Genomic DNA, 14,006 nt, shown 5'->3' on the forward strand with positions numbered 1-14,006 from the left:
TTATGGAACATTGCAATGTAAACAAAAACTCAAAAATGCTGTTACTGTGGAAAGTTTATCATTTCTTGAACATGATAGTTTAGTAGGCGACGTTTTGGGAAATCCTTCTCCCATCATCGGGCAAAGTAAAATGGTGTTGAGCATGTATTTACATAATTGCAAAGGATCGAAATTTATAAAAATTAACCAATCAGAAACGAGCTGATAATCTGATTGGTTAATTTTTATGAATTTCGATCCTCTGCAATTATATAAATAAAAATAAATTTTTGAAGGTTTAAAAAATACAGGAATTCCATACACCTTTCCCGAGACCATGAGTAACACTTTTTTAAACTCGTAAAATATGAATACCATATTTGAATTCAGCATTGTTTGTTTAATTTATGTGTAAATGTTTAACTTGATACGCCAACAGAAAGTGCTATTTTGAGGAGATATATATCACAGTTAAAGTCTTCTTAATGCTCAAGTTACCATGTCCCGCCTCGTTTTCAAAGAGGTTGGACATGCCACAAATCTTTAAATTAGAATAGCAGGTTGTTTACTTGCTGCATTGTTTCGAAAATTTCTTTGTTTATGACATTTTTGATAAGGAATTCAAATCTGTTGTCCGTATTTCATAAAACTCAACAGAAAAAGTTGCGGCACATCAAAAGAATAAGTCTCGGGAAAGGTGTATTCGCCAAAGATTTTGGGGATTACTATACGGTGTTTCACATATCGTGACTTCATTCCGCCGTATTTTAAAAAATAAGAGCGTTTATTTTCTGATTTGGTAATAAAAAAATTACAATTTACAATTCCATCAAATCTTGTGGCAACACTGAAACCCAGAAAAAAGAGGCAAGCATCAAAACAATAATAATTAAGCTTCTACACACATTATAAACATATATACATTAAAAAAAAGTTGTAACTTCTAAAAAATATTTTCTCGACCGTTTTTCGAGCTTACTTTTCTCATCTTCTCACTTTCTACTTCAACAAAAACGAGAAATCTTGAATTGAGAAATAGAGAATACTATAATTTAAAAAAATTCTGGAAGGTTTTATAATGACATAGTTGCACAACAAAATTTTGAGCGTTTTTGAAAAATAGCTTTTAAAATATTAGTATACAAATCCTGAAAAGCTATCAAATTAATGGAACTCTACCAATAAGTTTTTATGTATCTTTTTGTCGCATTTTTGTGCTTTGCATGTCTGCTTCAACGATTTCATAACCCCAGTGCAATAGTGATTGTCGTATTACTGGCGATATGGTGAAGTCATTATAAGTTGTGTTAGCCTTACGGATTTTGTTGACCAAATTCGATTTAAATCTTGCCAAGAATCGTTTCCATCTTCCAACTTGTCTTTCATCATCAGACGAACGGCGTCCTTGATAGAATCTGCAATACCATTGGAACCAACCGTAAGGATCTTGAGCTTTTATCCAACCTAATAGATAGAATTATTGTACAAAAAAAGGTAGAAAGCGTTAAATTCATATTATGTAACTGTTGTCAAATTTTATTGAAAGATCAACCTTCGATTGCCATGTTTTGGTGCCTTTTTTAATAACGTATGAAATTACTACACAAAAATTATGAATGAAATTGATATACTTGTAAAAAAAAAACTGCACCAACGTGAACACAGTTTACAGCAAAAAAATACGTAAAACTTGATAGAATGCTTCTTAAATAAATAATATAAAATTATTCATTATTGTCAAGCTTGTTGTGTTTTGATAGTTTATTTGTTGCTTAAAAACCCTAATTGAAAATTTTTAAACAAAAATTACGTGCCCAAAAGAAATTTATTCCTCTTAATTTTTCATTCGTAGTTTTCCCGCGAAATTTACATATAAACATAAGCTTATTTGTAGATTTCACATACCAGCGTTTTATCATAGAGCGTTTGTGTATCGACTTTCAGTGCAGTTATACATGCAAAACAGGGCATTAGCTAGGCTTTTCCCAGTCAACTTAAGACTTTATTTTCGCTGTATGGGCCATCTGTTAAGGAATCCGCATATTAAGGTGGGGAGGGGTAGCAAAAATGAGGACAAAAGCGGTAACCTGACCCGTGAGCAGACATCATTCACAGAGAATCTTTTTTTTTTAGGCTTGGTATTGATTTAGTTTTCTTTTTTTAGAAAGAAGAGAGCATTAGACAAGTCGTTTAGTTATCCATTTACGTGAGAAGCAATATTGGGGGGGGCAAAAGAAGTGGATAGGCATGGACAAGAGGAAGTGGGTTTAAAAAATGCCCCCTATGAAAGATATTGATTGTGCAAAGCCCTTTTGTTTTATTGACAGCAATTCATAATTGGGTCTTTGCGGTCTAAAGCTAAAGACAAAATTAGAAACTAAAATAAGTTGCTCAAAAAGCAAGAATGGAAAATTTTAAGAATGTGATTTTTAAAAAGTGCCAGTTTGTGTAATGAGATGTATGAAATAAAATCTATTAAAGATCCTATTGAATTATGAAATCAGAATACCAAGTATGAACGCACAAACATGTAATCATATAACTCTAAATATTATTAACCTGATCGCTCCCACTCTTCCAGTGAAGCACCACACTTCACCTTATATTTATTCACATTCTTATCATAAGTGGGAGAAGCAACTTGCAAAGATACTTTTAAACCAACCAACCAGCTTTCAGGAAGATCTTTCCACGCCTCTTTGTACCTTTCATTGGTTACTGATGATCGTATTGGACGAAAGTAAGTTCCTCCAAACGAACCCTCTTGAAGAACTTCTTCTGGAGTTTTATTTGGAAGAAAATCTATGAAGTCTTCAAACACAATTTCACCTAAAGAGACGTAATTTGGTACATAAAACAAGCAAACCAAGAAAAAAACATATATTGGAAAAGGCGACAAAAAACAAAAAGGAACTTTGACAAAGGCAGTCTAGTCTGCAAGGTTTACTTAGCTAGACAGAATAATTAGTCTTGATTTTTGCTTAGAAATCGAATCCTCGAAATAGCTTTACATCTTCCCTTAACCCCCTTCCCCCGCAAAATAAACTATATGTAAACTACATGTGGCAATATTCTTTTTTATCACTTACATACATTCTTAACATCATTTAGGCAATAAAAATCTTGATTACCTTTTTTGTTTCTTAAACACGTCTTCTTAGTTTTGCATAATTCTGGTGCATTCTGAGATGAAGCATAATTTCTTTTTCTGCTCATTTTAGACTTAACGAAACTTTGTTTATAACCTCTAAATAAAGGTTTGCATTATATTATATTCACACTCAAATAAGCATTAAAACGTAAACAAATTTTTTTTATTGAAATTCTTACAACAAATCAAAATTTTAGGTGAGAAATCTTCACAGGACCTTACCCTCATGTGTCGTATAGTTTTACCAAAATAAACAGTGTTATAGCCATTACACAAAAATTTTATCTTTAAACTGAAATATGACAGGAAATCTCAAAGAAGACCTAAAATCCACATGTAATGAAAAACAAGGTAACTGTTTATGGAACAGTTTCCTAAGACCTTTTTCTTGGCTGCAGTGAAACAGAACGTAAATAAGATAAGACAATAAAAACATTTTTTTACGAACATCAAAACTAGACAAGGGCATTCTTGGCTGCAGTGAAACAGAACGTAAATAAGATAAGACAATAAAAACATTTTTTTACGAACATCAAAACTAGACAAGGGCATGGAGGGTGTTATATTTCAATGATAAATCCTTTTACACACACGTCAACAAAATTTAAACTTTGTGTTGCATGCTAATTTAATAAGGGAGCTAGCTAACCAGACAATTGACAGTAAACAGAGATGTCTAAATTTCCCTTACTGATTGTAGCTACACATCTTAGTTGGCTGTTGGCATAATGGAAAAATAAAATTTTACTGCATGTATTTTTGAATTTGTCTAGGACAAGAAACTGTGACATTATTTCCCTTGGCCTTACTGTCAAACTCTAAAAATTTAAGTTGTAATAACTCCTGTTATCATATGGTATTCCAAAATTTCCAAAAATTTCCTTCCTTTTGTGTATATTTTTTACTGATCCAAACTTGCCACTTATTTTTTTTATTCCTGTTTTAAAATGTGATTTATTTTACTCTGAGAATACTAAATAAATATTATTTAAAATCCATGCAACATGTATTTTCCACACAAAACCCTGTAAAACAAAATGATTTTGAAATTCTTCTTTTTTTTGCAAGAAGGCTATAAATGATTTAACAACAACAGCTATTTTCTGCTGAAAAAATACAATGACGAAAACATTGCTATTGCCTTGTGACTTCATTGTTCTTAGAAAAGAACCAAAAAAATATGAGAAATTACCTGAGGTATGAAAGTATGTATCTGAGACGCATTTCAAAATGTTCTGAAAGTTACATAATTATAAAGGGGAATTTTCAAAGAGCGAATTGTGAATGGCGAATTCGCCGGCGAATTAGCTGCGAAGTATCTTTTTGATTTTCACGTGGAACGAAAAACATGTGACGAATTTAAAATACTGAATGTAAGCTCTCTTTTGGGTATTAAAAACCGGATAGTTATTTTGAATTCTTTCCAGCTTGGAGTTTCCAGTGATGAGTTTTTCTAAGAACAAACACTAAATATTACGTTCTGATTGGTAAACAGTTTACAGCGAAATATTTCGCCGCTAAAAAGTAGGAGCTGTTTCTACTTTTCGGCGAAGCGAATTTTTCGAAGCAAAATAATAACAAATGAAACTGCGCTTGCTTAGATACATTTCACGGGCGAATTCGCCGTCCAATTCGCTTCGTGAACCCCCCTTATAAAACACGTGCGGTTTGTTATGACTGAGATAAGCGAGGCAATATGTGTAATCATCAGTCATAAAAAAGCTGTGATTTTCAACAAATTTTGGCAAACGAAACTTTTTTCCTAAAAAAATTAAAAAAAGTTGGTCAACGAGGACTCACTCAAAATTGACAAAGAGCTAAGTTTCTGTCAATACTCACAATTTATTATTCACCCGCGAAACAATGTCTTATTGTGATTGCAATTATTACGATAACCAATCACGACGAACCACGAAAATTTGTTATCATTTTGAGTTTGCGGCGTCTGTCAGCAAATCATCAGCATATTTATCTTCATTTGATTGGTCCGGTAAGATTGAGATATAAACAAATACGGCTGTTTACTATGGCTCAAAACACCATCGCTGCATTATTTTTCACTTGAGTTGGGTCTAACTTTCGGTTCTCTTCACACGCTGACTCTTTGCATCTGTAACTAGCTTGTTAAACATTAAACACACAAATTTAACTGCGTGACCAACGTTCACAATCATGTGGGCGGAATCCTCTTGGGTTTATAGGGTATTTTCATCATTCTCTGTTCTACTTATGACAATGGACACTGAATTTCAAGGTATGTGCAGTTTTGTTATCACTGAACGACGTTGAGGTACTATAGGGCAGTTTTGGAGAACATAGTTTGCTTTAAAAATGGTTCTAACTTGGAGAACTTTTCTATATCTTTTCTGCAGCTAATAAATTTGATTTGGAGTTAAGGAGAGGTTGCTGATCTGTAAGGGGCAAAGCAGTTCACAATAGAAACATTACATCTATGGATGCCATTGTTTTTATTTTCTAATAATTGACTCGTCCTTAGGACAGGTTTGTGATATTAAATTTCAGCTGAAGGCCCAAACCTTAACTCGGTCTGACCGAGTTAAGGTTAGGGCACCCTGTCACATTTACTGCAATATTTCACCAAATTTGCTTTTTTCTTGTTGATTTGTGCAAAATTTTCTTGCACTTTAGCTGGTTTTTCTGTTTTGTTTAACATATCATTGTGTTGAACAAAACAGACAACACCCTGTGATATCACCCGATACTAGCACGACTTTTAATTTTCTATTATTCTACAAGGCCTGGATTATAGAAAATTTCTTTAAAATAAGTTTTGTTTTTCATAAGAAAAAGGGACATAGCATACACATTTCCTGATTAGGTTTCGATTTTAATATTTTGATTAATTAGACTGAGCTTTATGTACTGTAAGAAATTAATTGAGAATTTATTGTTGACAATTTGTTTAAGTTAATCTTTTGCAATGCTATGTAATTATGATAGTTTAGTTGCCAACTAAACTATCATGTTCGGGAAATAATAAACACACTGCATCTTATCTGTAGGAGCTGAAGGAGATGCATCAGCTGATGTTGACCACCATCTTGAAATGGGTAAAAGACTGCTAGCAGCTGGTCAACTCACAGAAGCATTATCACATTACAACATGGCTGTTGGTATGTTTGTGGAGCCGTAGATTAGTGGTTATAGCTTTCGTACTCTGTGCGGGAGACCGGGGTTCGATTCCTCTTGACGGCGATTCAACATGGGCGAGTGAATGTTACCATAGCCCCGGGTTAACCCAAGCCATGTGAGGGAAATTGGGGAGATGGCACACTGTGTGAGCCGTTGGATGTTGCCGGGAGTTGTCTAGTAGAGCGTGGGCCCCACTAATTGGGTCTGCGTAGCTCAAAATGAGCTTTAAATACTCTAGGACTCTCCATCTAAGCCATGGCCCCTCCTGGAAATAATAGACAGGGTATATCCCTCGATATTTGTGAGGCTAGCCATGTAAAATATGCACATCTATCTATCTATCTATCTATTTTTTTTTTCTCATACATTATACAGTAGATGGGAAAAGAAAATTCTTATGTCGTAAATATTTACACAAATTTTATTTGTCATTTTGCAAGAGCACAAAAGCACAAAGGTTCCGTAACTTTAAGAGCCTTAGATATTGTCTATTTGTTAAAATTACTTCTTAAAAATACTTACTCCTTTTAAATAATAAATATGTGCATTATATCATTAAATTTTATCATACAAAATGCATAGAAACTGGAAGGTATATTTATATATGTATATGTTAAATTGGTTCTATTTTGCTATTATATAACTTCACTCAGTATTTTAAAATTTGCTCTTAAAGCAGACAGTGGTATGTTTTAAACACATTTAAGCTTCTGAAGACTTCACAGAGAAAGTTCTAGGGGTGATTAACTTTCCCCAGCCAGTTGAAAAGGACTTGGATGGAAAAATGTTTAGAACAAATATACTATATACAAATTTCTTGCTTGTGTCACAAAGTATCAAGAATAATTGTACACACAGCCTTTGTAATTCACCTTAGCACCCAACAAATGTGACTGCTAATGTGTGTACAAAGAGGCAATTATAATTATTATATTTTCTTGAGTTTAGATGGTGATAAAAGTAACTACCTTACCTACTTTAAACGTGCGGCTGTACTGCTTGCGCTTGGAAGGTCAAAGTCTGCACTGCCAGATTTAGAACGTGTCATAGAGCTAAGGCCAGATTTTTTAAAGGTATGATGTCATACAAATGTACAATTGACCTGAAGCATTAACTTTCTGCAATTTTTTTTAATTTTTTTAACTTGTTTCTTTAGGCCCGCTCACAACGTGCAAATATCTTTTTAAAGCAAGGTCATCTGGACAAGGCTCTTAACGATTACAACTCAGTTGTAAGTACTATTATAATGTACTAATCTAAAAAAAATTGCAATGGCAGCTGACATTATTTTACATTATTTAAGCAGAGTGTTCAATAAGTTAGTGAGTATCTACAGTATTGACATGTCCAACATTCCATAATTTCCAATGGTCTCAAAAAAAATTACAAATATTTCAGTGGTTTTCATCTCTACCTTTAAAATTGGTACAGTATTCCTGAATTTTTTTTAGCTGTCTAGTAACTCTGGTGATGAAGAAGCGCAAAAAATGGTACAAACTTATTTTGTTTGTGTATATATAAACCCTGCTTTTGTGGCTAGTAAAATCAAGAGTGACAGGAAAATGTGTGTTAAAAGCTGTTTAATAAAAATGTCAGTTCTGTTTACATTTTAAAATTATCACTTGGTCATTTTAACGTGCATTTAGATCAGTATAAGTATTGACTTTGCGATTTTATGTTGTATAAACGTCTCTTTTTTGAAATATGTGACATATGGTAGTTTAATGTTGTCATATAGATCTCTACCATTCAAGAAGTGAAGCAGAATATAGCTACTGCTGAAGAATTATTCGAAGACGGGCAGTACCAGTCAGTTATTGACATTTTGGGAAGTGCAGTGGAGGTTAGGACTTTGTTTCTTAGGCTCATTTCTTTGTGAAACAGCACTCGCATACTGCTTTTAAGTAGCTAAGCTATACAAAGTTAAATCCTAATCCTAATAGTATTGAAAAGTATACAAGTTGTGACAGTGTACCTGTCTTATGTCTTATATACAATATTCTGGTATGCCCTGAGGTTTACTGCCACTTTTAAACCATTTATACTTCAGCTATGTCCATGGAGTGTAAAGTTAAGAGAGATTAGAGCTGCAAGCTATCAACAAGTTGGAGAACTGTTCAAAGCCATTCAAGATCTTAGGTAAAGTTCAAATTTTCTTGATTTTGAAATAACGTCAGGGTGTCTAGCAGACCCTAAAACCCCTGAAAAACTCTGAATTTGAACAAGAAGCCTGAAGAACTCTGATCTTTCGTTGTTGTTGTTGTTTTTTACAAAAAAGCTTGAAACCTCTTAATCAAAAACTTGTGATGGCCAGTTTACAAAAACGATTGAAATGAAATATGTTGAAAAATTACTTTTGTTATGATGACAGTTTTATTTAGTCTTTCTTGTTAAGCCTTTTTAAGAGTGAAAATATTTAAGATCCTAAAAAATCAACAAAAGCCCTAAAAAAACTAAACAACTCTGAATTTGACCCTGAAAAATTGCTGGAGACCTTAAAGTTGACCATGCCATGTAATGCACATTAAGTAGACAATAGCATTTTAAACTCCTTTCTGCAAAATATATTGGTGCGTCAGATGTGGTATTTTTTTACATTTTAGACCGACAACTAAATTAGTGAGTGATAACACGGCTGGTCATTTAAAAATAAGTTACTTATATTACGCCATTGGAGAAGGAGAGGACTCCTTAAAGTATGTTATTTTCTTTTATTAATAATTTACCTATTTCATTTCTTTTTTCCCCAAATCTAATTCCAGTTTCCTTCCTCCTGATTTGTTGCAGTTATGAAATGTGGCTATTGCAGAAGCGGGTGATGTTTCGATAGAAGTGCTTTCAAATATATATTTGTATACGCCCTAACACCATTGCAGAACATTTCGTCACATTCAGTGCAGATGCATAGGTTTTATTCTCCTGCTGATTTCCTATGTCTAAAGAACAATTTTTTATTGTTATAGGGAAATTCGTGAATGCTTAAAGCTTGACCAAGATCATAAAGAATGCCATAAACATTATAAAGTATGGTTTACAGTGTTGTTGTTCTTAATTGTTTGTTGTTATTGTTGCTGTTGTTTGTTTGTTTGTTTTTAGAATTTTGATAGTTTTCATTACAATTGATACATTTAGAATTGTTATAACCCTGGATTCCCCACTTTGATAATACCATAACTATATTTGACAATTTTGATTCGATGTTATTGAAGTCCTACTCTAAAATTTTTCTTAGGGATATTTAATTTTACAATTTACAGTTTAATCTCTTTTTTGTTTTATTTGTTTTGTTTTCTTCCGTGTCGTTTCCTTTTTGTTTTGTTTTCGTTGTTGTGTGAAAGAAAACAAATTCCCATACATTTAAAATATATATCTCTGGAAATTTCACATCATGGAAACACTTTTAAATATAGCAAAAAAAGTCAGGATCTTGCTGGCGTCATTGTGTTTTTTAAGCGTTTCTTCATGTTCTTATTCTAGAAAGTGAAAAAGTTAGTACGATTTTTTGAAGATGCAACAAAATATATGGATAAAAACGAGTAAGCAACTCTTCCGTTTTTTAATTTCAAATTATGTCTACAAAATTTTTGTAACTTTTGTGACTTTTTGGAGTTATTACTTAATGAGTCTACCACAAAGTGAATAGTTCCTTAGGCTCAAATTATCCAAGTAAATAACTCGGCCATTTGAAATAGTAAAACTTCACCATGTTGAAACGTATAACTCTACCATTTTGAAATGGTGTAACTTGACTATTTTTTTAAAAGAAATATATCCGTCTTTTTATTTAGGCATAACGACGCCCTATTTAAATTAAAAGCAGCTTTAAAATTAGAAAATAAAAATCAAAAATTTGTAGTGAAAGCGAAAGAGAAGATGTGCACATGTTATTTGAAGGTAGGCAAAGATTGTTGTGGGCTGTGTTTTTCTTCTTCACTACTGTTGCCCCATTGTGTACATTTTCTTGACAAGTCTCTTTAGATAGGATTTTCAATTTAAAACCTTTTAAAACCTTCTAGAAAAAGCGTCTGTTTTCAGAAACTTGAATGTCGTGTTATGGCTGCATGCATTTCAACTCTGAAATAACTTGGTTATGCCGCCCCTAAATATATTGTGTGGTGACTTTAGGTTTGTTTATGTGGGAGGTTAAACTGGACGTTTGCTGGGATCCTGCTCTCATCAATAATTTTCCAAAAACCCAATTTGTGTCTATAAGGAAAAATCTGGTCCTGGGAAAATATTTGTCACGCCTGGGATCATGCTTGAGCTAAGCGGTATCCTGGTATTAGTCGGCTCAAACACTCGAAAAGAAAACATCCTAAATAACTTTTTTCCATATAAAGTCGGGACAAAACCATCTCGGCAAGCGTGCCTCCCCGCCTCTCATGTAAACCGTCCCTTAGCAGGAAAAACTAATCTAATTTACTACACTCTTTTTTTGTATACACATCTGTCAGTAAAGCTTGGTTTGTTATGTTACGATTTTTTATAAAGACAATTTATAAAGTCAATTTACTTTTTAGATACAAAATAGTAAAGAAGCCATTAAGTTATGTACAGAAACGATAGAGCTAGAGCCTCAAAATGCGTATGCATATTGTGATCGAGCAGAAGCTTACTTATTAGAGGATAAACTCGATGATGGTAAGTTTTTGATTATTACCTGCTTTTAAAACTTATGCATAGTAAATTCATTAGTCACTCAAAAAATTATTTTTACCTTCGCCAGCGTTTTTGCATTTTATTTTTCTGCGGTTTTTAGTTAGCTACAAAAAAAACTAGTCTATTGGTTGGCAGGGGCTCCCAAAAAGTCAAAAATTTTAAACCTTGAAACCTTCCCTTTAGCATTATGAGCTTATATTTTTATGTATACTGTACAATTATAAAACGGTGGACGTATGTTGCCGATGTATTTTGTGAGTGTGGGTGTGTGAGTGTGGGTGTGTGTGTATCGGTGGGTGTGGGTGGGAGTCACTCACATAATTGTTGTATTCTATCCTTACTTTCTCTTCGTTTAGCATTAAAAGATTATCAAGAAGCTAAAAATATTAATAATGATTTACACAGAGTAAGCTTTTCTTTTTTTTGATTTGTTGTGTTTTGATGGGTGCTGATCGATTACATTTTGGCTGGGGACCAGCATGGTGAAGCAAAATTCAAAAGCTAGCCAACTTCTTTTGCAGTTTTAGCTGGATTGTTGCAAGTCCATGGAAGCTCTCGAGCTACCTTATCGACCCAAACAAAGTCTTTCTTAAGTACATAACGAACATTTAGGCCAATGAAAATTTTGAATTATAAGTCAAATCTTATTATTGTGTTTATGCCCAATTTAAAATCATATTAGAAACAAAATTTCGGCACAAAAGTTGCCAATGTGAATCAAGGATTTTGGCTAACATATCACCATTCAACGTGAACAATGTCGAGTGCCGACATGAAGTAGACTAAAGGGCAAGATTGTTGGGACAAAATTTGACTCGGAAAAATAGACCGACTTTGTTTGGAACCAATAATCGAGTTTAATAAATACTGTCTGGATGACCCCATGTTTTGGCTAACACATTACAGATAGCATTATACCTTCAGCTTATATGTTTGGAAAAATATGTCCTTATTATATTTGTTATCATCAATAAAGGTGTATTATGTTGTTTTTTTTTGTCTAGGCGAAAGAAGGTATCGATAGAGTAAACAAATTAATAAAACAAGCTAAGAAGAGAGATTATTATAAAATATTAGGGGTTACCAGGTATGAGAATTATTGTTTCATTCCACCTCTACTAAATCAGAATGTTGGGAAGTTGTAGTGTTCAAAATTTTATCTATTCTCTTAACATCAATCCACCTTTTGGAACGTATAAGATACGATTGCGGTGTATCATTTTGTTATAACATTTAAATTGTTGTTTACAGGTCAGCAAGTAAGGCTGAGATAACGAAAAAATTCCGAAAATTAGCGTCTAAATGGCATCCAGATAGATATGACGGAGATGATAAGAAAATGGCGGAGAAAAAATTTATTGATATTGCCGCGGCAAAGGAAGTGTTAACTGACCCTGGTAAGTGTGGTTTACACTTTTCAGGTGTTTTATTTAAATCCGAATAGTCACTTTGGGGATTATAAAGGAACGTAATTTAAAAGCAATATCTGTATGGTTTTATTGTTCTCTGTAATAGATCTTTCCCGAATTTCCTAATTATGTCAAACTCAATTAAGGAGGTCGATACTAAAAATGTTCCTTAGCAAAAGGTAGAACAAATTACCTAATTTCGTAATTATTTCTGTTCGTTAAGTGGCTCAATTGCAAACGGAAAGTTACGGTCAAACCCTTTATACAGCCGAGCTTTCCAAGAATAACCTCGTTTTCAAAATAATTATTTTCTTTAAATCTAAATTTAATATTCTATATAATTTAATATTCTATCCTTATTTAAAAAGAATAGAACCATTATAAAATTTTGGATGATGTCATAATTATTATAATTTATGAAATCTGGGAAAGGTGTATTGATTTATAAAATAATCTAAAGTTTGCTTTGTAACAATTTTTAAGAAATCACATTTTTACGGAAGTTGGATTTTATGTATCCGCGTAAGCGACTACCGTAAATTCTCTAATTTAACGCGTGGCAAAAAATAATTATTTTGGACGGCACGCGTACAAAATTAGACTGAAAAAAATTGTAAACTTTCGGATATCAAATAACGCGTTAATAATTTGACAAAAAAAATTCTAACGCAGTAAATTAGGATTTATTTGAAACTATTTTATACTTGATCATGATGGTATACAAAGATCACAATAAAAAATTACATTCTAATTATTCTCGGCTTTCTTTTTCTTCTTTTTATCCTCCACCTCATTAATTTTGTGGTTGAACTCCTTGAAAATTACAATTGTGTGTGTGTTTTTTTAACCAGGAAATGTTTATCGTTATGGTTCGGCTACGCGTAATAAATAGACTAAAATAAATTATTCTGAATTTCGGCTGCGCGTTAATATTTAGACGGAATTAAATTACGATTAAATTAGAGAATTTACGGTATTACTTCATGTCTATTGTACATCCTAGCGAAATGTTGATTTTTTTTAGAAAAACGAGCAAAATACGACCAAGGAGAAGATCCGCTCGACCCAGACTCACAACAAGGTCAAGGATTTAACCCATTTCAACATTTTCAAGACTTTGATGATTTTGGTGGCGGTGGATTTGGTTCATTTAAATTTCATTTTAACTAGCGAAAAACATATTTTAACTCTCGAAAATAAGTCTCCGTTACGAGCAGTTACGAGATGCGGATGGCATTCTGAATGAAAGAAGCATTTTGTTTTTAGTACGAACTTCATAACTTATTTACAATATTATATTACTTTATTTTATATTCATGTTCTTACACTTTTAGTTTTCAAACATTATTAATACTAAAATAGAATGCGATAATTAATAGTTATAATTAAATACTTGTCAAATTAATGCAAATTAATGCAAAAAACATGGGGTAGAAAAAAAAAATTAATTAATTAACCGCAAACCATACATACACCTACAAATCACATTTCCTTGATAGATAAGAAATTGTAAATGGTTTTGAAAAAACTGAAGTGTTTTTAAATAAAAAAAATTATTAAAAATGACATTTTTTCTTTTTTTATAGCTGTGTCTGTCGCATTTAGAACGTATATGAACTCTGAGAATCTACCGAAAAGGAAGACTGGAAGTGTCT

At 32.7% G+C, this 14,006-nt stretch overlaps 3 protein-coding genes across 3 annotated transcripts in view; 2 read left to right on the forward strand and 1 right to left on the reverse strand.

Annotated features, from left to right (window-relative positions):
- Window positions 1-14,006, forward strand: part of LOC130635891 (integrin beta-PS-like) — an 89,663-nt gene that overhangs the window by 22,406 nt on the left and 53,251 nt on the right. The window lies entirely within an intron of this gene.
- Window positions 745-4,478, reverse strand: LOC130635895 (uncharacterized). Its single transcript, XM_057445420.1, has 4 exons — window positions 4,323-4,478; window positions 3,111-3,226; window positions 2,539-2,808; window positions 745-1,443 (listed from the first exon to the last, which is right to left on the reverse strand). The coding sequence occupies exons 1-4, from the start codon at window positions 4,352-4,354 to the stop codon at window positions 1,169-1,171; spliced, it is 693 nt and encodes a 230-aa protein (XP_057301403.1). The 5' UTR covers window positions 4,355-4,478; the 3' UTR covers window positions 745-1,168.
- On the forward strand, window positions 5,132-13,528 carry LOC130635892 (dnaJ homolog subfamily C member 3-like). Its single transcript, XM_057445417.1, has 16 exons — window positions 5,132-5,384; window positions 6,154-6,264; window positions 7,232-7,356; window positions 7,440-7,514; window positions 7,735-7,773; window positions 8,022-8,126; window positions 8,334-8,422; window positions 8,887-8,979; window positions 9,247-9,307; window positions 9,761-9,819; window positions 10,072-10,177; window positions 10,804-10,924; window positions 11,299-11,348; window positions 11,947-12,029; window positions 12,194-12,339; window positions 13,376-13,528. Exons 1-16 carry the CDS (start codon window positions 5,303-5,305, stop codon window positions 13,519-13,521), a joined length of 1,491 nt encoding a protein of 496 aa, XP_057301400.1. The 5' UTR covers window positions 5,132-5,302; the 3' UTR covers window positions 13,522-13,528.

This window comes from Hydractinia symbiolongicarpus, chromosome 3 (genome assembly GCF_029227915.1).
Source record: "Hydractinia symbiolongicarpus strain clone_291-10 chromosome 3, HSymV2.1, whole genome shotgun sequence".
Lineage (NCBI taxonomy): Eukaryota > Metazoa > Cnidaria > Hydrozoa > Anthoathecata > Hydractiniidae > Hydractinia > Hydractinia symbiolongicarpus.

Coding starts and splice junctions, on each gene's coding strand:
- LOC130635895 (XM_057445420.1), bottom strand. CDS start 4,354: ATGCGTCTCAGATACATACTTTCATACCTCAG. Junction 2,809..3,110: donor GTGTTTAAGAAACAAAAAAG/GTAATCAAGATT, acceptor ACGTCTCTTTAG/GTGAAATTGTGTTTGAAGAC. Junction 1,444..2,538: donor GGAAGAGTGGGAGCGATCAG/GTTAATAATATT, acceptor TCTATCTATTAG/GTTGGATAAAAGCTCAAGAT.
- LOC130635892 (XM_057445417.1), top strand. CDS start 5,303: ATGTGGGCGGAATCCTCTTGGGTTTATAGGGTATTTTCATCATTCTCT. Junction 7,357..7,439: donor TAAGGCCAGATTTTTTAAAG/GTATGATGTCAT, acceptor TTGTTTCTTTAG/GCCCGCTCACAACGTGCAAA. Junction 7,515..7,734: donor TTAACGATTACAACTCAGTT/GTAAGTACTATT, acceptor AATTTTTTTTAG/CTGTCTAGTAACTCTGGTGA.